General features: G+C 49.4%; 9 protein-coding genes across 10 annotated transcripts; 4 read left to right on the top strand and 5 right to left on the bottom strand.

The window, feature by feature from the left end:
- Positions 1–124: 124 nt before the first annotated feature.
- Positions 125–1,573, top strand: Gbeta5 (guanine nucleotide-binding protein subunit beta-5). Its single transcript, XM_017139254.3, has one exon. It carries the CDS (start codon positions 251–253, stop codon positions 1,325–1,327), a length of 1,077 nt encoding a protein of 358 aa, XP_016994743.2. The 5' UTR covers positions 125–250; the 3' UTR covers positions 1,328–1,573.
- Positions 1,574–1,585: 12 nt separating this feature from the next.
- On the bottom strand, positions 1,586–3,713 carry LOC108055760 (zinc finger protein 664). The gene is made up of 2 exons (XM_017139253.3): positions 3,099–3,713; positions 1,586–3,040 (listed from the first exon to the last, which is right to left on the bottom strand). Exons 1-2 carry the CDS (start codon positions 3,609–3,611, stop codon positions 2,282–2,284), a joined length of 1,272 nt encoding a protein of 423 aa, XP_016994742.2. The 5' UTR covers positions 3,612–3,713; the 3' UTR covers positions 1,586–2,281.
- A 569-nt stretch (positions 3,714–4,282) lies between these two features.
- On the bottom strand, positions 4,283–4,832 carry LOC108055728 (gastrula zinc finger protein XlCGF44.2). Its single transcript, XM_017139183.3, has one exon. The coding sequence runs from the start codon at positions 4,748–4,750 to the stop codon at positions 4,283–4,285; it is 468 nt and encodes a 155-aa protein (XP_016994672.2). The 5' UTR covers positions 4,751–4,832.
- A 167-nt stretch (positions 4,833–4,999) lies between these two features.
- Positions 5,000–7,002, bottom strand: LOC108055768 (zinc finger protein 771). Its single transcript, XM_017139262.3, has one exon. The coding sequence runs from the start codon at positions 6,836–6,838 to the stop codon at positions 5,471–5,473; it is 1,368 nt and encodes a 455-aa protein (XP_016994751.2). The 5' UTR covers positions 6,839–7,002; the 3' UTR covers positions 5,000–5,470.
- Positions 7,003–7,646: 644 nt separating this feature from the next.
- On the top strand, positions 7,647–9,326 carry alpha-PheRS (phenylalanine--tRNA ligase alpha subunit). Its single transcript, XM_017139261.3, has one exon. The coding sequence runs from the start codon at positions 7,735–7,737 to the stop codon at positions 9,229–9,231; it is 1,497 nt and encodes a 498-aa protein (XP_016994750.2). The 5' UTR covers positions 7,647–7,734; the 3' UTR covers positions 9,232–9,326.
- Positions 9,327–9,849: 523 nt separating this feature from the next.
- Positions 9,850–10,936, top strand: LOC108055734 (uncharacterized). Its single transcript, XM_017139191.3, has one exon. It carries the CDS (start codon positions 10,005–10,007, stop codon positions 10,848–10,850), a length of 846 nt encoding a protein of 281 aa, XP_016994680.2. The 5' UTR covers positions 9,850–10,004; the 3' UTR covers positions 10,851–10,936.
- Positions 10,937–11,635: 699 nt separating this feature from the next.
- Positions 11,636–16,503, top strand: Smox (Smad on X). 2 transcript variants are annotated; one of them, XM_017139227.3, is made up of 2 exons: positions 11,636–12,204; positions 12,862–16,503. In XM_017139227.3, exon 2 carries the CDS (start codon positions 12,990–12,992, stop codon positions 14,427–14,429), a length of 1,440 nt encoding a protein of 479 aa, XP_016994716.1. In that variant the 5' UTR covers positions 11,636–12,204; positions 12,862–12,989; the 3' UTR covers positions 14,430–16,503. The 2 variants fall into 2 exon arrangements, with proteins under 2 accessions (XP_016994716.1, XP_070074249.1); XM_070218148.1 differs by lacking the exon at positions 11,636–12,204 and adding an exon at positions 12,523–12,797.
- Positions 16,422–17,896, bottom strand: LOC108055745 (endothelial zinc finger protein induced by tumor necrosis factor alpha). The gene is made up of 2 exons (XM_070218149.1): positions 17,311–17,896; positions 16,422–17,244 (listed from the first exon to the last, which is right to left on the bottom strand). The coding sequence occupies exons 1-2, from the start codon at positions 17,512–17,514 to the stop codon at positions 16,561–16,563; spliced, it is 888 nt and encodes a 295-aa protein (XP_070074250.1). The 5' UTR covers positions 17,515–17,896; the 3' UTR covers positions 16,422–16,560.
- A 682-nt stretch (positions 17,897–18,578) lies between these two features.
- Positions 18,579–21,132, bottom strand: LOC108055743 (dynein regulatory complex protein 1 homolog). Its single transcript, XM_017139226.3, has one exon. The coding sequence runs from the start codon at positions 21,005–21,007 to the stop codon at positions 18,749–18,751; it is 2,259 nt and encodes a 752-aa protein (XP_016994715.2). The 5' UTR covers positions 21,008–21,132; the 3' UTR covers positions 18,579–18,748.
- Positions 21,133–21,731: the final 599 nt, after the last annotated feature.

Genomic DNA, 21,731 nt, shown 5'->3' with positions numbered 1-21,731 from the left:
GTCCAGGAATTCATAAAAAAGTTAAATTTTATAAGCTCCGCTCTTAGTTCAGAAATGTAGCTCAATTAACGGTACATTTTGTCGCCGAACAACGGTAAAAAGCTATCGATAACCGACCGCGCCTATCGACCACCGTTGTGTATTCGTATTTTGTTGGATTCGAGTATACACTTTTTTTCGACCTCCTGTCCATTGATTTTTCGCTGTCCAGTCGGGGAAGTTAGGAAATCCTCGATCCAGTAGCACCACCATGTCGGAGGCGGCGGTGCCAGCGAGCAATGCGAACGCGAATGCCAGCGAGAAGATGGCCAGCTTGGTGCGGGAGGCGGAAAATTTAAAGACGAAACTCGAGGAGGAGCGCCAGAAGCTGAACGACGTCAATCTGTCAAATATCGCGGAGCGCCTCGAGCAGATCGCCTACGTGAACATCAAGCCGCGCAAGGTGCTCAAGGGCCACCAGGCGAAGGTGCTGTGCACCGACTGGAGTCCCGACAAGCGGCACATCATCTCCTCCTCGCAGGACGGCCGCCTGATCATCTGGGATGCGTTCACCACGAACAAGGAGCACGCCGTCACCATGCCCACCACCTGGATCATGGCCTGTGCCTACGCCCCCTCGGGCAACTTTGTAGCCTGCGGCGGACTGGACAACAAGGTCACCGTTTATCCCATCACCTCGGATGAGGAAATGGCCGCCAAGAAGCGCACAGTGGGCACCCACACCAGCTACATGTCGTGCTGCATTTACCCGAATTCCGATCAGCAGATTCTCACCGGCAGCGGTGATTCCACCTGCGCCCTGTGGGACGTGGAGTCGGGCCAGCTGCTCCAGAGTTTCCACGGCCATTCGGGCGATGTGATGGCCATCGATCTGGCCCCCAATGAGACGGGCAACACCTTCGTCTCCGGCAGCTGCGATCGCATGGCCTTCATCTGGGACATGCGCTCCGGCCATGTCGTTCAGTCCTTCGAGGGCCACCAGTCGGATGTGAATAGCGTGAAGTTCCATCCGTGCGGCGATGCCATAGCCACCGGTTCGGACGACAGCAGCTGCCGGCTGTACGATATGCGGGCGGATCGCGAGGTGGCCGTCTTCGCCAAGGAGAGCATCATCTTCGGCGTCAACTCGGTGGACTTTTCGGTCAGCGGCAGGCTGCTCTTTGCGGGCTACAACGATTACACTGTCAATCTGTGGGACACGTTGAAATCGGAGCGGGTCTGCCTGCTGTACGGGCACGAGAACAAGGTGTCCTGCGTCCAGGTCTCGCCCGATGGCACCGCCCTGTCCACCGGCAGCTGGGACTACACCATCCGGGTGTGGGCTTAAGTCCTCGTAAGCCGGAAAGCCCATTGTTTGGGGGCATTTGTCCAGGACAGATGCCGCCTCGCTTTGTTTCTAGTCCCTCGGTTCCATCTAGTCTCTACTTCGTTTTCGTTGTGCATCTCTAGGATAGTCAATCTATATAATGAACTCAAATATATATATATATATGTATCTCTTTGCGTGTAACCATTATGCGACTAGTTGTAAGTTCCTGTTCGAAATAAATGTTGAGCGATAGACAAGCGGGTGTTTTTTATAACATTTTATTGTACTTGATGTTGTGCGAAAGGTTTTCTTTAAACTATGCCTAAAACTAGCTTAATATGGAACAGATGTAACAGTATTTACACATTTTCTCTACTGATATGTACTAATACTTTAAAAACATGGTTATTCTAGAGGGCAGCTAATAATACCTTCAAATTACATTTCATAAAGTATTGGCTTGTTTAGAACTATGGCAGATACACGAAAAATGGAGACTTAAACTAAAACAAGATTCTGATATGAAATAGGGTTATTTCTACCTTATTTCATATCAAAAAAAAAAGCCGATATGATTTATGTCAATTTTAAGATTCAAACATATCAACATGATATTTAATCATGTCATAAAAAATACCAAATTAAGTATTTTTTGAACAACATATTCTTAATGCATATCAAAATGATATGAATAACTTGATCTTAAAAAATATTAATGGTCATCATTACCATTTTTTTTCTGTGTATGCAAACAGTGGGCGTTGTTTGTGATGTATGTAAATAATCTTTACATAATCTTTATGCATATCAAAATGATATGAATAACTTCATCTTTAAAAAAAATCTAATGGTTATGACCATTACCATTTTTTTCTGTTTATGCAAACCTTTAAATCTAAAACAGTGGACGTGGTTTGTGATGTATCCTAATATAAAGAGGTGCAAATGCAGACGGAGATCTGCGCAATCAGGTCAGTAGGTGAAGAGCATCTCAATAGATCCAGTTGCCGCCTCCACGCCCTCCGCTGCACTGGAGGTCGCCTGGAGCTTGTGGGCCCGCATGTGAGCGGATAGGCCCGCCGCCTGGGCGTAGGCATTTCCGCAGATCTTGCACTTGAACTTCTTGATGCCCAAATGCAGATGCTTGTGGTGGTACAGCGCCTTGGGCCGCGAGAAGGCCGCGTCGCACTTGTCGCACTTGAAGGGCTTCTCGGTGGAGTGCATCGCCTGGTGTTCGTTGAGCAGCGACTTGGAGGCGAAGCGGCGGGCGCAGGTCTGGCACTGGAAGGGTTTCTCGCCCGTATGCGTGCGCCGGTGGACGATCAAGGCCTCGCGGTAGCGCGATCTATAGCCGCACAGCTCGCACACGTAGTTCCGCTCCTCGCTGTGCACCCGCCGATGCGAGGTGAGGTTGTGCTGGTTGACGAACGACTTGCCGCAGTTGGCGTGCTCGCACTTGAAGGTCCTGGCGCCCGAGTGACCCTGCACATGGCGGAGCAGGGAGCGCGAGCTCTTGAACACCTTCGCGCACAGCTGGCAGGCGAACTCGGTGTGCTCCTTGCGGCGATGCTGGGCCAACGCGCGGTCCACATCGAAGGTGGCCTCGCAGTCGTCGCACTTAAAAGCCTGCGGATGCGGGTGGCTCATCTTGAGGTGCGTGTTCAGGTACTTCTGGGTGGTGTACTTGCGATCGCAGTGCGGGCAATTGAAGTCCTTCGGCTGGCGCTGCTTCTGGAGGGGGGAAATATATAGATATTAGCGAGGGAAGGTGAAATAATAGAAGGAGTACCTTGAAAACAGACTGCTGCTCCTCCTCCTCATCCTGTTTACCTTCCTGAGGAGTTTTTCCGCCCGTTGGCGCCTCCAGTTCGCCGTTTTCGTTGTCGGAGCAATCGGAGGAGCAGCTGCCACGTTCTGGCTGCCACAGCGTATCCATGGTCTCCTCGCCCTCGCTCTGCTTAGCCTCCAGCACCATGATGCGCAGTGGATTGCCCTCCTCCTGGTCCAGTTCCTGTTCCTCCGCCTCCTCCAGGTGCTCCTCCTTGAGACTGCTCGTTGGGAGCTGCTGCTGTCCCAGTCCCGTGACCGTTTGGGTCAGCGGCCGACCCTCCCGATCGAAATGCACATTGCGGATGTGGCGGGCAAAGTCCTGGAAGCCAAAGTGCTTCATCTCGCAGAGCAGGCAGACCAGTTGGAAGCTATTCGCCTCCTGTTCGTAGAAGATCTCGCCGCACTTGGGCCGCAGCTGCTGCTGGGCGTGCAGGCGGACGTAGTCCACGTTGGCCAGGCAGTGTCTCAGCATTCTAGGTGCCGGCTGCTCTTTAGTTCATCCCAAAAATGCAATAATTTACTAACAAAATCAAAATAAAATATGTAAACAAATGGTTTCGATTGACTTCGATAGGCATTTAGCGCGGTCGCGAACCCTTAGCAAGGCCACGAACCAAGGATGGCTTTTAACTGGCAGTTAAAGTTTACAGTTAACCGTTATTTAAATTGGTACATAAAAATAAAGTAGGAGTGTTACTTTTTCAAATTTAATGAAAAGAGATAAACTTCACTTTGGGCTGTTGGTATCTTGAGAAATATGTAAACAAATGGTTTCGATTGACTTCGATAGGCGCGGTAACGAACCCTTAGCAAGGCCTCAAACCAGGGATGGCTTTTAACTGGCAGTTAAAGTTTACAGTTAATCGTTATTTAAATTGGTCCATTAGAATAAAGAAGGAGTGTTACTTTTTCGAATTTAATGAAAAGAGATAAACTTCGCTTTGGGCTGTTGGTATCTTGAGAAATATGTAAACAAATGTTCGATTGACTTCGATAGGCGCGGTAACGAACCCTTAGCAAGGCCTCAAACCAGGGATGGCCTTTAACTGGCAGTTAAAGTTTACAGTTAACCGTTATTTAAATTGGCCCGTTAGAATAAAGAAGGAGTGTTATTTTTTCGAATTTAATGAAAAGAGATAAACTTTACTTTGTATCTTGAATAACCTGCGCATCCTGCACATCCTGCTGATCCTCGAGGTTCTTGAGTTCCCGTGTGGCCCGCTGATTCCTCTGGCGGTGCATCCGCTTGTGTTGCGCGTAACCCGCCGCCTGGGCAAACGATTTGTCACACTGCGAGCACCTGAATCGCTTGAGATCCTCGTGGAGCGGCCTATGATGGTAGAGGGCCCGGGAACTGGAGAAGCCCACATTGCAATCGGTGCAGATGTGCCGAAGGCGCCGTTGTCCGGCGTCCAAGTGCCGCTCCAGGTGGTTCTTCAGCTGATAACTGGCCGGAAAACGAGCGTGGCAGGTGTCGCAGCTGAAGGGCTTCTCGCCGGTGTGACGCCGCCGATGGATTTGCAGATTCCAAGGGATTCCCGTGCGATAGCCGCAGAACTCGCACATCAGTCGCCCGTCATCCAACTGCGGAGTTGGACGTTCCGCCGACATGGTCGCCCAGCGAGTGCCAAATCTAAACGCCGGCACTATTGTTAGATGCACCGATTTACAACCTACCACTTGGCATTTGGCCGTCGCAGCAGTTGGGCCGATTAATTGCTGTCAAATCGGGTTGGCTAATTTAAGAACGGGCTCTTTTGTGAATCAGATTCTGTTATATTTTTCCATACAAAAGGTTATCTCCATATTCGAATACAGGACTCCATCGAAATTCACTTGGTTCTTGCACACAAAAAAAATTTGATTGGTAAAATTTAGTTAAGTAACTATTAAAAATAGTTACGTGTATTTTGTTTCGCGCTTTGGGTGTGTGTCCTTGTTAACTGAAAGTAACTAGTTAGTTAGTTGAACTGACAATTTTTGTGGTTAATTTTACCAAGTGTTTTGTTTTGTGTGTGGAAGCATTTCGTTATGGGCTTAAAATATACATATATATTTTGTAACTTTAACAAAGTTTAGTTTAGTCTACAGGAAATAATTTTTTAGTTTCTAAAAATATTTACAAAGTGAATGCCTGGGTTTTACAACTTTCAGTTTATCTAATATTTACATAGTCAACTAAATTCGATGAAAGTCCGTGGAATGAAGACCGAAACTTAGAAAAGATAACCATTGGTGTCTCCTAAAGCCTATGCCTGAGTTCCTAAGCCTAAAACGTGGCGTGGATTGGAAGATACAAAAAGGTAGCCTAACCTATCTACGCTATCTATCCTAACCGTTGAGCTCGTCGTTCCGGTGCTTGCGCATATGGCCAGCGAGTCCCGCCGCCTGGGCGTAGGCATTCCCGCAGAGCTTGCACACAAACTGCTTGGTGTCCGCGTGCAGGAACTTGTGGTGATAGAGGCCCTTCTGCCGCGAGAAGGTCGCCCCGCAGACGCTGCACACATGCGGTCGCTCGGTGGAATGCATGGCCATGTGTTCCCTTAAACCCGAGTGCGATGGGAACCGCTTGTCGCACACCTGACACCCAAAGGGTCGCTCGCCCGTGTGACTCCTTATGTGAACGCGCAGCGTCTCCTTGTTCCGGCAGCTGTAGCCGCAGCTCTCGCAGACAAAGTTCTTCTGCTCCGTGTGCACCTTGCCGTGATTGCGCATGTGGCGCACGGTGAAGAAGCGCTTGCCGCAGCCGGGATGCGGGCAGGGCACGTTCCGTTCGCTGGTGTGCTTCAGCTGGTGGCGCTTCAGCTCGTGGCGCGTCTTGTAGCGTCGTCCGCAGACCACGCAGGCTGCTCCTCCGTGCGCCTGCACCATGTGCTCGTCCAGCAGGCGCAGACGCGGCAGCTGGGCCTCGCACTCCAGGCAGGTGAAGGTGGTGCTGCCATTCTCGTGATCCCGCTTCAAATGCTGCCTCAAGCTGTTCTTTCCCTGGTAGATCTTGCCGCAATGCTCGCACTTGTGCTCCTGGGCGGCGGCGGAAGAGGAGGGCAGCTCGTAGTCGCCATCCTCGCTGTCCGAGGCGGCGGCGGCGGCGAGCTCCTTGTGCTGGCGCATTATGTGCCGCTCGAGGACCTTGCGGCTCTGGTAGACCTTCGTGCAGTGCGGACAGGAGTGGGGCGTCTTCCGGCTCTCGCTATCCGGATCCGGTTTGATCATGGAGTGCGGCTCCTCCTGCTCGGAGTCCTCCTCCTTGTAGTCCACTTTTAGGGCTCTAACCTGGCGCAGGGATTCGCTGGTTTCCACCTGCCACTTGATGATGGTCGGCTGCTCCTCCGCCTCCTCCTCCTCCTCGTCTTCGTCATGCTGCTGCCCCAGGGAGCCCCGCTCATCCTCGTCCTCGCTTTCGCCGCCAATCTCGTACCAGGCAAAGGGATTCACCTGCGCCACAATGGGCACGGGCGAATTGGGTTCCCTATCCCTTTCCCTATCCCGCTCCTGCTTCAGATCCGCCGCCTCCGTCTTGAGCAGCCCGTTCTCAAAGTGGACATTCTGGACGTGGAGCAGGAAGTCGCCGAACACGAAGCTCTTCATCTCGCAGAAGACGCAGTCGATGCGGAAGCTGTGCAGGCTCTGGAAGTAGATCTCGCCGCACTTGGCGTTCGCCATGCCGGCGTACGTGTCCGGCTTGAGCGACTTGAGCATGGTGGCCCGTTGCTCGCCAGGATTCGCGATTCGCGTCCTTTTTTCGAATGCCTTCGTCCAATAAGAACGGCCAGCCAGCAGTGTTGAACAGCTGTTCTGGGCGCAGGTGTACTGCCTAGCGGGAAATGTGCTAGCTAAAAGTAGCTATATTTCAATTCTACCATTTTGTATAAATAATTTGGAGTTGTTTCACTAAATGCTTATTATTTATTTATTTATTTAAATAAAGCTAACTCACAGTGTAAAACTATGAGCTAACTGAGAATTTTAGAGCGCTAGCAACTAAGGCTTTCGCCTTGACTGTATATTTTATTGGGGGACAGTTTTCTTAAATGGTATGTGCTAAATTAGTTAGTTATTATTTTATTTATTTTTATTTATATAAGGCTAACTTACAGTGTAAAACTATGAGCTAACTGAGAATTTTAGAGCGCTAGCAACTAAGGCTTTCGCCTTGACTGTATATTTTATTGGGGGACAGTTTTCTTAAATGATATGTGCTAAATTAGTTAGTTATTATTTTATTTATTTTTATTTATATAAGGCTAACTTACAGTGTAAAACTATGAGCTAACTGAGAATTTTAGAGCGCTAGCAACTAAGGCTTTCGGCTTGACAGTATATTTTATTGAGGGACAGTTTTCTTAAATGGTATGTGCTAAATTAGTTACTTATTAAATTGCTAAGATTTCAATATTCATCCCATTAATTTGATATTAAATGTAGCTTTTTAAAGCTTTTTGCCACCTTGGTTGGCCAACACTGGCTTCCTGCCAGCACTACCGATATCGATACACGATACCCGATACACCCCGATAGGTTGCGTTGTGGCAACACACGAGATTCAGATTCCGGAATTGAATTTACCATTTTGCCCGTGAATTAAACCCACAGCGATGCATCCCGATCTCACGGAGCGCATTCTCCAGCAGCTGGAGACCGCCGACAAGGTGGACACCCTGGACCTGGCCGCTCAGTTCGGCGAGGACCACCAGAAGATCGTGGGCGCCTTGAAGAGCATTCAGGCGCATGGCGATTTGGTCACCGCGGAAACGGCCACCCACAAGAGCCTGGGCCTCACGGACGAGGGTCGCGCCGTCGTGGAGCACGGCAGTCATGAGGCACTGGTCTACGCCGCCATTCCCGCGGAGGGCATAGCCCAGGCTGCCCTGATGGCCGCCGGCGGAGCAAACGCCAAGGTGGGCTTCAGCAAGGCCATGTCCCACGGCTGGATACTGGTGGACAAGAGCGTCAGTCCGCCGCTGGTGCGGCGCAAGGTGGATGCCATCACGGATGTGGTGCGCCAGCAGCTGCAGCAGGTGGCCGAGGGCAGGGGCGACCAGTTGCCCGCCAAGGAGGTGGGCGACTTCAAGAAGCGCAAGCTCCTCCAGGAGACGACCACCAAGAGTTTTGTCCTCTCACGCGGCCCCGAGTTCGCCACCACTCTGACCAAACTGGAGACCGATCTCACCGTGGAAATGCTCGCCAGCGGCCTGTGGGATCAGCTCAAGTTCAAGGCCTACAATTTCGATGCCTTGGGTGCGCCGCCAACGCGCGGACATCTGCATCCGCTGCTCAAGGTGCGCACCGAGTTCCGGCAGATATTCCTCGAGATGGGCTTCTCCGAGATGCCCACCAACAACTACGTGGAGTCGTCGTTCTGGAACTTCGATGCGCTCTATCAGCCGCAACAGCATCCCGCTCGCGATGCCCACGACACGTTCTTCGTCAATCATCCGGCCAGGAGCCACAAGTTCCCGCAGGACTATCTGGAGCGGGTGAAGAAGGTCCACTCGGTGGGCGGCTACGGGTCGAAGGGCTACGGCTACGACTGGAAGCTGGAGGAGGCGCAGAAGAATCTGCTGCGCACTCACACGACAGCCGTGAGCGCCAGGATGCTGTACAAGCTGGCCAACCAGGAGGGCGGCTTCAAGGCGGCCAAGTACTTTAGCATCGACAAGGTGTTCCGCAACGAAACGCTGGACGCCACCCATCTGGCGGAGTTCCATCAGGTGGAGGGTGTGATCGCTGACGTTGGCCTGACGCTGGGCGATCTCATTGGCACGCTGTACGAGTTCTTCCGCAAGCTGGGCATCACGCAGCTGGAGTTTAAGCCCGCCTACAATCCGTACACGGAGCCCAGCATGGAGATCTTCTGCTATCACCCCGGCCTGGCCCGGTGGATCGAGGTGGGCAACTCGGGCGTCTTCCGGCCGGAGATGCTGCTGCCCATGGGCCTGCCGGAGAACGTGAACGTCATCGCCTGGGGCCTGTCGCTGGAGCGGCCCACCATGATCAAGTACGGCATTAATAACATCCGGGATTTGGTCGGACCCAAGGTCGATCTGAAGATGGTGGAGGAGGGCCCAATCTGCCGGCTGGACCACGCTTAAAGCCGCCACAGCCCCAGGATCTGCGATCAAATTGCATTTTTTTCACAACACGAATGTTCCAAAAAATATTTATAAATACAATTTCCACCACAGAAGTTAAATTTGGATAATTAAGGAAATTAATGGATATAAAATGGGAGTTTTTGTTTTTTTTAGTTAAGAATATTGTCCAAGTGGGAAGCTTGAAAAATTTGAATTTAAATTTGGCGGGCTGCTCAGCTGGTGGCCAGTGTTGTCGAGTGCCCACAAATGTTCGTATGAATAAAAATAAGGACATTTTTTTTGATTTTTATAAAAAAAAATTAATTAAAAATCTTGTAGTGTGTTAAGAAATGTTTGGAAAGCGACATTTCAAAGAAAAGTGTTTATCTGATGTTTGACTAAAAAAATATATATTTTCTTTAGATTTTTATAAAATAACAAGTTAACTAGAAATCTTTTAATGAGTTAGGAAATGTTTGGAAAGCGAATCATATCATGTCAAAGTGTTCATCTGATGTTTGATTAAAAAAATTACAATTTTCTTTAGACTTGTATAAAAAGAATGAATTATAAATCTTTTAGTGAGTAAAGAAGTGTTTGGAAAATAAATCATAATCCAACTGATAAAATATGCAGGCTACTTGACAACCCTGCCCCCCCATACAACGTCACCTCACACACACACACACACACACACACGGCGCGCGAAGAAAACAATAACAAACGAGAAGGCTAAACAAAAAAGTGAAAATTCGTCATCAAAGGCTGGAATCTTGGCCCAAAACCCAAAGATGGCCAGCAATCCGACGCAGACCCTCCACCAGGCGATCCAGGCCAAGTTTGGCCTGCCCAACGCCAGCGAAGCCACCCAATTGAGCAGCACAGGCGGCACGCCCCCACAAACGACGCCCAGATTCGTAATTCCGCAGCTGAAAATTCCGCAACTGCAACTGCAAGCGGCATCGTCGGCGGAATCCCGTCAAGCGGCGGAGGCCCACAACCAGCTGCTGCTCAACGAGATCCAGCTGCGGCGACGCCAGCGATCGGAGAGCGAGAACAAGGGGGGCTTCGGGATTCCCCCGCTGGCAGCGGAGCCCCCGAATATCCCTAATATTCCGAATATTCCGCTTCTGGCGCGGCTGGATCAGCTGCAGCTGCGGGACGAGGGCGGCGATCCGCCGCTCATCGATCTCTCGTCCACCGTGATAGCCGGCAGCAAGGATGCGCCGCCCAAGGAGTCGGCCAGCAAGGCGCGTCAGCTAATTAGCAGCCGGGAAACCTTCGACATACCCTTCATTGCCTGCGATCGCGGAAATTCCAGGAGGACCACTCCCACCGGTGGCCTCCTGGCCCACAGGCGGCGTTCGGAGGAGGAGCCGGAGGAGGCGCCCGCCCGCACCGACTATCCGGAGCAGCCGGGACCCATTGGCCAAATGCTGGACGCTGTAGTGGGCTATCCGGAGCCGAGGAAGCCACGGCTGGAGTACGCCGTCACCCGGCTGGAGCGGCAGCATCTGAGGATGTGCCGGCGGGAGGAGTACGGCAGCCAGGTGAAGAGATTCCGCTTCGACACGCCCTCGCCCGATGAGCTCGTCAAGCAGGCGCTGCAGAAGTCCTGGCGCGTTTCGCGCACTTGACTTCAGTTGCAGTTGCAGTCGCATCCTTTAGTTGACAATTACCGAAAAGTAAAATCAAAACAATAAATCTACTAAGTTCAAAAGCATCGACTGGCTATATCCTTGCTTGTAGTGGGCATATTCCCGAAACTGATTGAGGTTTACCAAAGAAAAATTCATCTTTTTACCAAAAAAACGTATACGGATTTTTCCACGAAAAAAAAATTTGTTTTTTGACCGTAACAACGGAAATATTAATCCAAATATGGGTTGTCATACCTTTCTGAACTCGTTATTAAATTTGCAATCAATTGGCATTCAAACCTGTGCAAAAAATCTTGATGTACCCCCTTAAAAAAAATGGAAAATTGACGAATATTTTATTTTTCCAAAATCACACGGAAAGTCTTGGCATTCAAACCTGTGCAAAAAATCTTGATGTACCCCCTTAAAAAAAATGGAAAATTGACGAATATTTTATTTTTCCAAAATCACACGGAAAGTCTCATATTATTTTGTTATCTGTTCAAAACAGTATGTATTTTCGGTGTAAGACCATTTTTGGCCAAGTTACAGGTAAAATACAAAAAGAAAAAAGTCAAATTTTTACCGAAAAACCCAAATCCCAATTTTCCACATAAAAATAAGTTTTAAATTTGAATTATCCCAGCAACATCTGGGTTGCGTCCCGGCTACGTTAACGAAGACACGCTCCTGTCACGCTGGGATTTTCTGTATTCATATACTGAAAGTATACCAAATATACCATATGATTAATTGAATATTCATCGATAAAGTTATCGGGTTTCGCAGGGATTTTCGGTATCTATATACTGAAAGTATATCAGCAAAATCGCGAAACGCAAAATATTAAATTAGTTTATTGGAGCGCAATTCGGAGCAAAGGGAACTACGAAATTATAGCGAATAAAAACAAAAGCCCAAGAAACAAACAACAAGGCGGTGTTGGAGTTGATAAATTAATAATTAAGAAGTTCTCTGTTCTTGTTGTGCGCCCCTGTGTGTGTGTGTGTTTGTGTGCCTGACTTGCCTGTCGGTGTCCGGAGACTGTGCATTGGTGTGCGTGTGCGTATAGCTGTCACTTTCTGGCGCGCACACAAGATATATACACACAGAAATTCGAAAAAGCGGTGGCCACCACACGCCCCCTTTCCAGACCACCACCCCCCATCCCGTCGTCTGGATGTGTGCGCCCGGTTCCGGTGCCGTTTGGTTACCGTTACCGTTCCCGTGCCCGTGCATCTGGATCCGGAGGCCGTGTGCGTGCGAGTGAGAGGGCGCCACACGTTTAAGGAGCCGCCGCAGGAGCAAGAGCAGGACAACCGAGGAGCTCGAGTTGCCGGTACCGTTACAGGTAATATATATATATATAACAATGTGTGTATACACATGGATACAGACACAGATACAGAGATACATTCCAAACCAAATCGGCTGTGTGTGCAATTTTCGCTTTTCATGCACATTTTATTATTTATTATTATTATTATGCTTCAATCGAAACCCCTTCTGCCTGCGACGCTCGTGGCCTTTGTTATTTTCGGTAATTTATTGCCCCGCCTTCGATAAGATGGAAAATTCCAAACTGCCCACAGATTAGGCGTGTGTACATATATATTCTCGTTCTGTTTCTGTTTTCTGTTTTCTTTGGCTGCTGTAACTCAATTCAACTACATGAACAAAAAGCGTCTGCAAGCGCAGACATTTGACCTTGTTGGGGACAACAACAAAAAGCATAACAACAATAGCAACCCACGCAGACAGATTTGCAATTGGCGATTGGAAATCAAAATTGAATTCGATTCCTGAAGAAATGTGAATCTGAATCTGAGGCAAAATTGAATAGATTACGCACACACGCTCAGGCAATTATCACAAACATCGTCATCAGGGTCGGGCTTTTATCAGATCCAGCCGCTCACACACACACACACATCACATATACATGCAAGCCAATTATCAGGTTTTAATTGCCAAAGCACGCACAACTAAACTTATTCCACTATTCCAGATCAGAAATACACCAGCGGGAAGCAGGAGCAGCGTTCCAGTTACAGTTACAGTTCCAGTATTCCAGGCGATCAAGAGGAGTAGCAAAGCGGAGGAGAAAGAGGAGCAGAAACCCCTGAAGACCCTGAGATGTTGCCATTCACCCCGCAGGTGGTCAAGCGTTTGTTAGCACTCAAAAAGGGCAACGAGGACAACAGCGTCGAGGGCAAGTGGTCGGAGAAGGCGGTCAAGAATCTGGTCAAGAAGATCAAGAAGAACTCGCAGCTGGAGGAGCTCGAGCGGGCCATCTCCACGCAGAACTGCCAGACGAGGTGCGTGACGGTGCCGCGCAGCAAGCCAGCTCCCGCCGGCGAGCATCTGCGCAAGGGTCTGCCGCACGTCATCTACTGCCGTTTGTGGCGCTGGCCGGATCTCCAGTCGCAGAATGAACTGAAGCCCCTCGACCACTGCGAGTACGCCTTCCATCTGCGCAAGGAGGAGATCTGCATCAATCCCTATCACTACAAGAAGATCGAGTTGTCCATCCTGGTGCCCAAGTCGCTGCCCACTCCGCCCGACTCCATTGTCGACTATCCGCTGGACAACCACACGCACCAGATACCCAACAACACCGACTACAATGCGGCCATCATTCGCAGCGCCTCGTTGAGTCCGCCGCAGTACATGGAATTGGGCGGTACCGGCAGCGGTCCCGTTTCCGTATCCTCCTCGGCCAGCTCGACGCCCGCAACTGCCGCCTCCGCCTCGTCGTCCTCCTCCTCCTCGTCCGCCGCCTATCAACAGCAACAGCAGTCCTTTGGCCAAAACATGGACTCCCAGTCGAGTGTGCTCAGTGTGGGCAGCAGCATTCCCAACACCGGCACCCCGCCGCCCGGCTACATGAGCGAGGATGGCGACCCCATCGATCCCAACGACAACATGAACATGTCGCGCCTGACGCCCCCCGCCGATGCAGCCCCGGTGATGTACCACGAGCCGGCCTTCTGGTGCTCCATCTCCTACTACGAGCTGAATACGCGCGTCGGCGAGACCTTCCACGCCTCGCAGCCCTCGATCACGGTGGACGGCTTCACCGATCCCTCCAACTCGGAGCGCTTCTGCCTCGGCCTGCTCTCCAATGTGAATCGCAACGAGGTCGTCGAGCAGACGCGTCGCCACATCGGCAAGGGCGTACGGCTCTACTATATTGGCGGCGAGGTCTTTGCCGAATGCCTCAGCGACTCGTCCATCTTTGTCCAGAGCCCCAATTGCAATCAGCGGTACGGTTGGCATCCGGCCACCGTGTGCAAGATACCGCCTGGGTGCAATCTGAAGATCTTCAACAACCAGGAGTTCGCCGCCCTGCTGTCGCAGTCCGTGTCGCAGGGATTCGAGGCCGTCTACCAGCTGACGCGCATGTGCACCATCCGCATGTCGTTCGTCAAGGGCTGGGGCGCCGAGTATCGCCGCCAGACGGTCACCTCGACGCCCTGCTGGATCGAGCTGCACCTTAACGGGCCGCTCCAGTGGCTGGACCGCGTGCTCACGCAGATGGGATCGCCGCGGCTGCCGTGCAGTTCCATGTCGTAAGCGAAGGTTCCGGTTTTCAATTTCCCGGAGCTTAAAACCAGAGAACCTAGTAACACTGATGAACAGAAGAGGAATAGAATGGAGTATCCTCAAGAATTCGCGGTACCATTGGCCACATGAACAGTGAAATCCAAGAAACCAAAAAAACTAGATGTACATCGATGTTAAAGCTAATCAATGGTCAGTGTTGCTGGTTAGAAGCTCCACGGGGAAAGCAAAATGAGAATCGGAATGGGTTTCAGCGAGAAAACCAAGAACAATTCTGAGAGCACATATGAAATAAGTTCAGGCAAATTATATACGAGTACATACTGGAGCAAAATGAAAACAAATGGTAGATGCAAGTCAGATACAGATAAAGATACCGATAGAGATATATCTATATACAAAGAGCACACACTTACATGTGGGATATATATCTTTACAAGCATATATGAGAGAGAACATGTATTTGGCGTTAAAAGTTTAGGACTATATATTGTGTAGGTGGAAACGTACGTGGAGAATGGCAGTTTTCGATAAGGAGCAACAATTTTTTTAAAAAAGTTTTACATACAAAATAAAAGAGAGAAAATAACCAAACCGACCAGGAACACACAAGCCCCTTCCGAAAGAAGCCCCCAGAATCTGTGTGCGTAGAGTTGGTAGCGCTAGAAGCGAGCAAGTCAAAATTCTTTGAGAAAGAAGCAAAACAATTATATCGGTGATTTGGAACAAAAATGGATGAGCAAAACAGGAACTGGGATTTATCAAGCTTGAAGCTTACACACACAGACACACACACACACACTCTACCATACATTGCAAATGTACATAAGACCAAATATGATGAAATTATTCACGCAGGACCTCCACTTGATCGAGTATGGGATTACAAGTACATATATCTATGTATATCCGTTTGATGATGGTTGTTAAACGTTTCGATTTTCGCTTAGTACGTGTGTGTTACAAAAATTTGCCAACTCTTAAAATGCAGTCAGCTCTTGTTAGTTGTAATGTCCGTAAAATGCGATCATATATCCTATATGTAAAGCACTTGCCCAACAAAATTTTAATGCCGCAAACCAAGTCAGGCCCGTCTGAGGACCCGTTATGTTCAGAAATGCATTTATTGTGTACCAAACGAGAGAGAGATTCATATTTCTCATCGCCCCTCGGACTCGAACCGGTAGCTCAACCAATATGCAATATGGTTTGCCGGCGTTGACCGGATTTTGCTTGGCAAGTGCGCGTTTTTCTTGGGTCTAGATCTTAAGTCTATAAATGTAACGAAATTCGCTAGCTTATCTTAAAATCTAAAGAGCCTAAACCTGTTTAAGTTCGAGTTCTATTTGGTTTTACTTTTGCAGATTATTTTAATCCTCCTTTTTTTTTCGTCTTTCGCTGTTAAAACCAAAAATAACTGTACCGCCCAGTGTTGAAAAGAGCATAGTGCGCGACAGCCAGTGTTGGCTAGCGCACTTGCCCGCTGACCACGGCGTAGCTTTAATTTAAGTTTTGTCTATTGTTTCCCCCCCTTTGTTGCTTTTAAGTTTCGCACGTAGTAATCCTGATTGGCAATCAATCGAATAAACGACCGCGAACGAGATTTTGTTTTGTTAATTGGCTCTAAATACGGTTCTGAACCACCCCACTGGCTTTGAATTAAACAATTGTTTTTGTATTTCCGGCTAAACCCGCTAATAATGTAATGTAATCCTTAAGTTATGCCTAACGAAACAAAGCAAAGCAAAGAAGGCGAACATGCGCAGCAACAGTCAACAGTCCTGGGACTCCGATCGACAGGATCGTGATCACAACCGCAGACCAGCAACCCCCTACCCGTAACTTTATGAAGTATAAATACAAATATATACATATATATATATCTAATATGCAAGCATGCAGATAAAGACAAACAGAATTCGTATATACAAATAAACTCTTATATTGAATGGAAAGCGCATCTCAGATGTTGTGGATTGGATTTGAGCAAATAGGGGAAAGGCTTGCAGTTCTTAATCGGATATTATTATAAAATAATTTAATTATTTTGTAGTTTACTTTTTAATAAATGTTTATTTTACCTTAATGGCTAAATTATGTTAATTTCTCCTTAGTGATCCCTAGTGTTCTTGAAATCAATAGTTTAGCGCTCGTGCACCTTGAGGTGCTGTTTGTGATTGGACTTGCGCAGGAATCGCGCCGGACAGATGGGACAGGCGAAGGGACGCAGCTGGGAGTGGGCGATCTGGTGGTGCTTCAGCTCCGAGGCGCTGAAGAATCGCTTGCCGCACTGCGGCTGCGCACAGGCGAAGTCCCGCTGGTTGTAGTGCCGCTTCAGGTGGACGCTCAAATAGCATTGATCGGTGAGCACCCGGCTGCAAACTGGGCAGGTGAAACTCAGTGCGGAAGTCTCTCGCTCTTCCTGCTCCGTCTGCGCCGAGTGCCTTAGCTTCGTGTGGATGCGACGGGCGTGGATGGAGTGGAAGGAGAGACGACAGTCCTTGACCAGACAGGCATAAGGCTTCTCTCCCGTATGCAGCCGTCGATGGACAGCCAGGTAGTTGGCGTACCGGAATCCCTTCCCGCAAATATCGCACTTGTGCGGCCGCTCCGCCGTGTGGGTCACCGCATGGATGCGCAGCTTGTTCATCTGCCGGAAGGCCTTGCCGCACTCCTCGCACACATGCGGCTTCTCGTCCGTGTGGGTCATCTTGTGGATGCGCAGGTTGTAGGCCTCCGAGAAGCGTCTTTCGCAAACGTCGCAGGTGTGGTCCCTTCCAGCTCGTCGTGCCCGCTTGGGTTTGTGATTAACCAGTGTAGTCTGTTCCTAGGGGAATGGAAAATATTATATCATAATTTCTAAAAATTAATTTTCTTAAGAATTAAAATTTACCTGCTTTTGCTCAGAGATCCTGGGACTCACTAGTTCCAGCAGATCGAATTCCGAACCCGGATTGATATCTCCGGAGAGATCCTCCAGCTGAGCAAACAATTGCAAATCCTCTAGGCAAACGCCATAGTTACTCTGATCATCCAGTGAAAAACGGTCCAGTTCCGCGTCCATTAGGGATATAAGATCTTGATCTTTAGATCGCATGTCGGTGCTTCGCTTCCGTCCGGATTGCTGCTGGTTCGCCAACTGCCGTCAAAGACTTCCGCTGACAAACGGAGCCCACGGATTCCGAGCAAGCGTCGATAAGATTACGCCGTCTTTAATTATGTAGTATATTATTACAGGCTGTAGTTATTGGCCCTGGAGGGGAATCAAACAAAACAAGTTTCGCTAGTATTTTATTTTATCGAAATGTCGTCCATAAAGTTTCCCTATAAATGAATGATTAGCCCGTTCTGCACTTTAAACGCTGGCGGTGCGCACTTTGAGCCAATTGGACGATCCCCCAGCGGACTCCTATATACGTATGTTCCTACGGCTCAACTTTATCGGGTTGCCCTGATAAGACTCTGTGCCACAAAACAGCCCTAATCGTTTGATTTCTAACAGAGAAGTGGTAGAAAACTTAGATCGAAGGTGTTCCCCGTCGAGAGATCATCTATCGCCGCCCAGTTCCCATGGATTCAAAGTTCGAAATGAAATTAAAAGCAAATCAAACATTTGAGATCGCCAGTTTGGGGGACACTCTGTCATGGGAGGTATGGTGATCAATTTGTAGAGGGGGACGTATGATTTATTTAAGAAATAATAATAAATCTACAAAATCTATAGTTAAATCTTTAATTACAATGTAATCAAACCGCTTTGATATCGGTAATTAGATCATAAGACAGTCATAGTTTAGAGCGAGACAAAATACGATATGAACGTAGTCATTATTTTGTTCTAAACGTTAATTAAAATATTTATTTTTCTGTGGGCAACTCACATATAGTTTTTAATTTCATAAGATTCTGGCTGTATAAATATTTCTTCAAGTGGCGCCCGAACAGGGACCCACGTCTGTGGGCCGTTTCAATGGCAATGTCAAAGAGCAAGACTAGGCACGATTGTAATTTATCATGTTGGGAGGAAATTGAACAATAATTGATTGGGATTCTCAGACAGTGAACTTCTGTAGCAGATGGCGCAACTCCTCTTTCATTATCTTATTTTAGTCATTATTTTTTCCAAACCTTAATTAAAATATTTATTTGTCTGCAGGCAACTCACATATATTTTCTCTCACCAAGAATAGTTTTTAATTTCATAAGACTCTGGATTAAATATTTTTTCAAGTGGCGCCCGAACAGGGACCCAATGTCAAAGAGCAAGACTAGGCACAATTACAATTTATCATGTTTGGAGGGAGGAATTGAACAACAACTGATTGAGATTCTCAGACAGTGAACTTCTGCAGCAGATGGCGCAACTCCTCGTTCTGGCGGCGCAGAAAGACGACCTCCGCATCGTACTGCACGCGCATCTTGAGCACCTCGACATAGTGATTCAGGCCGTGCTCCAACGTCTTCCACAGCTTGCACTTGGAGGCCGGAAAGCAGGCCGAGAACTGGCGCCAAAAGTCACGGATCTGGGCATCCGAGATCTGGATGAGATTCACCGCATTGAGAATGCTGCCCGGCTCGTGTTCGTACATCTGCTTGTGCATCTTGGAGGTGAAGAGGTTCATGGCGTGCAGGCAGAGGGCCGGCTCCATGACCAGGTAGTGATTGTGGCACCTCTTGGCCGCCTCCTCGCCCTTCGCCAGGAAGGAGGTGTCGCCCTTGGTGTCGCGATGCTGCTCCTGATCCGTCACCGTCGACGTGGTCTGCAGCCTATTGGGCTTCTGGTCCTTCATGAACACCTCGGCGCACTTGCGCGGACTGAGGCCCTGCGGCTGGCAGTTCGGGCAGTAGGTGTACGGCATAAAGACCTTGGTCAGCTCCTTCACGTCCCGCAGATGGCGAATGCGCAGCGCCGCAAAGATGTTGTCGATGCGCACCAGGCACTTGTCCTCCTCGGAATACGGTTCGAGTATCTTGAGCAGCCGCTCCTCGATGAGGAAGCCGCCGCGATCGGAGAGCTTGCGGATGAGGTTGCGCATCAGGCGCAGCGACTCCGGAGGCAGCTCCTTGATATCCGGCCGCTGCTTGATGGCCGACTTGGGCAGCACCCGGTTCTTGGGCACCCGTCCGATGCGCATGTCGAACTTCTCGAGGATATTATTGCGCTTCTTCTTGGCCCTGTTGATGTTCGGTATCGGTGGCACTGGACTGGACCACGGCATGGCCAGCTGCTGCTCGTGGATGATGCGATCGATGTGGTAGACCCGATCGACCAGCAGATTCAGCTCCTTGTAGTTGATCTCCCAGATGCGGTCGAACTTCTCGCGGTTGTTCAGCCGCGCCTGGTGGGCCTTCGACTCCATGTCGTTGATGTTCGCGTGCAGCTTGTAGATGTCCGCCGAGAGGCGGGCTATGTTCCGTTTGCCCGTGTTGTACAGGTTCCTCAGGCCGCGCCGGGTGCGTCCGATGGCCTCGTGCAGGCGCGCCACCCGCCGCTTCTGCTGGTTGTTTATGATCACGTTCTCCTCGTTGCGCTTCTGCAGCACCTGATAGTTGTAGTCCAGCTTCTCGGAGTTCATCAGCACATTGTCGCGCGTGCGTCGCAGCTCGAGTTCCAGGCGCTCGCACTCCTTCTCCAGGCGGATGCGGGTGCTCTTGGTCAGCTCCTCCTGCGACTCGTTGATCTGCTGCGTTTGGCGGGCATAGAACTGCTCGCGCGTCCGCACCAAATTGGCCTTCTCGTCGAAATTGGCGTTCATGGCATCGAAGAAGGTGCGCCACTTCTCCACCGCACTGACGGCGAATAACTGGCGCTCCTCCTCGATGGTGTGCCGCAGCATCTGCAGGTGCTCCTTGTAGGCCTCCTTCAGCGTCTCCACCTGGTGATCGACGCGCTCCACGAGGCAGCAGAGATCCTGCGCCTGGCGCTCGCGATCGAACTCGTACTTGGTGTTCATGCGGTCCACCTCCTGCTGGCAGGCGGCTATCATCTCGTCCTTGCGCGACATGATCTCGGCAATGCGCTTCTTCTGCTCCTCGATTTGGTCCCACAGCAGCATCGGCTCGTTGGTCTCCTCCAGCTCCGTCCAGCGCGCCTTGATGTTCTCGAAGCGGGCCATTGTCTCGACGCTCTCGCGCTGCAGCTTCACCTGCACCTGGTTCTTCTGCGTGGCCTCGAAGAGGCGGCGATTAAGCTCCCTGCGCTCGTTGGCCACCCGCACATTGGTCACCAGTTCGTTGCCAAAGCGGACCAGCTCGTTCAGACGCTCGCTGGACAGCTCCAGCTGCTGGTCGATGGGCGACTTCTGGGCCTGACAGCGCTCGGCCACGCCCTTGGGCGCCTCGCGGAACTGCTGGCGCACCCGGTTGAGGATCGCCAGGCGGCGCTCGTCCAGCTTCTTCACCGACTTGTCGCAGTGCTCGTTGAAGATCAGCCCGTCGATGCGCTCGTTGAACGACTCCCAGCTGTCCACCGGTCCTCCCAGGTCGTGCTCCGCCGCCTCGCCCCCCGCCTCCTCCTCCTCCCCGACGCTGCCGTCGCTGAGCAGCTCCTGCTCCTGGTGCTCCTCCAGCTCGTCCTCGTTGTCGTCCATGGTGGCTCAAAATATATAGATTTCGTTGGGAATTGTAAGGGATTTGTGCGGGATTCTGTTGAAAGGCGAACTCTCCTCCGAATCAGGGGGGTTCGTTTGTTCGTGTGGGCCGAGCAGTTTGATCGAAGGATCCATGGTTCCCTTGGTTTCGTGGGCATTTCAAAGCCGCCTGCTATTCCGGAAAAAATTCAACAACTTTTGTTTATTTACTTTCTGTTGTCAGTGGTGACAAGGGCTGAATAGTGATGCGAAAATAGCTAAAAAAGATAAATAGCTAAATGTATATTTTCCTCTATTTGTGGTTAATAAAATAAAATTATATTGTGCTGTTTCATTGCTAAAAAAAATAGAAAGTTTAACTTAATTTTAAGTGAAAAATAATTTATATCTTAGGTAACGGTTTAACTTTAGTAATATTGAATATTTCCCTTTATTTTCGTTTATTAAAATACAATTTTATTGTTCTGTTGCATTGCCAAAAAAGTTACAAAGTTAACTTAATTTTAAGTGATAAATAATTTACATTTTATTGTGTTAAGGATATTTAGGATTTTGTAAGCATTAAACAGGGAGTTTCTTTTGTTTATAAACATTTTAGGGCTAGTATTTAACCTAAGAAAAAGTCGTTCAAAACCAAAAACTTCATATTAAAAAAAGTCAAGAGATTTTGTGTCATATAAAGATTTTCTGGTTTGGACGACCTTTTGTTAGGTTGAATACTAAC

Source organism: Drosophila takahashii, chromosome X, assembly GCF_030179915.1.
Source record: "Drosophila takahashii strain IR98-3 E-12201 chromosome X, DtakHiC1v2, whole genome shotgun sequence".
In the NCBI taxonomy this organism is placed as follows: domain Eukaryota; kingdom Metazoa; phylum Arthropoda; class Insecta; order Diptera; family Drosophilidae; genus Drosophila; species Drosophila takahashii.
The sequence above is the reverse complement of the archived record's forward strand: the minus strand, read 5'-3'. Positions and strand labels throughout refer to the sequence as shown.

Bases quoted from the DNA above. Each gene is read 5' to 3' on its own strand.
- LOC108055768 (XM_017139262.3), bottom strand. From the start codon at position 6,838: ATGCTCAAGTCGCTCAAGCCGGACACGTACGCCGGCATGGCGAACGCC.
- LOC108055743 (XM_017139226.3), bottom strand. From the start codon at position 21,007: ATGGACGACAACGAGGACGAGCTGGAGGAGCACCAGGAGCAGGAGCTG.
- Gbeta5 (XM_017139254.3), top strand. From the start codon at position 251: ATGTCGGAGGCGGCGGTGCCAGCGAGCAATGCGAACGCGAATGCCAGC.
- alpha-PheRS (XM_017139261.3), top strand. From the start codon at position 7,735: ATGCATCCCGATCTCACGGAGCGCATTCTCCAGCAGCTGGAGACCGCC.
- Smox (XM_017139227.3), top strand. From the start codon at position 12,990: ATGTTGCCATTCACCCCGCAGGTGGTCAAGCGTTTGTTAGCACTCAAA.
- LOC108055760 (XM_017139253.3), bottom strand. From the start codon at position 3,611: ATGCTGAGACACTGCCTGGCCAACGTGGACTACGTCCGCCTGCACGCC. The intron at 3,041-3,098 runs GTACTCCTTCTA...TCCCCCCTCCAG, and splicing joins AGCAGCAGTCTGTTTTCAAG to AAGCAGCGCCAGCCGAAGGA.
- LOC108055745 (XM_070218149.1), bottom strand. From the start codon at position 17,514: ATGCGATCTAAAGATCAAGATCTTATATCCCTAATGGACGCGGAACTG. The intron at 17,245-17,310 runs GTAAATTTTAAT...CCATTCCCCTAG, and splicing joins GGATCTCTGAGCAAAAGCAG to GAACAGACTACACTGGTTAA.
- LOC108055728 (XM_017139183.3), bottom strand. From the start codon at position 4,750: ATGTCGGCGGAACGTCCAACTCCGCAGTTGGATGACGGGCGACTGATG.
- LOC108055734 (XM_017139191.3), top strand. From the start codon at position 10,005: ATGGCCAGCAATCCGACGCAGACCCTCCACCAGGCGATCCAGGCCAAG.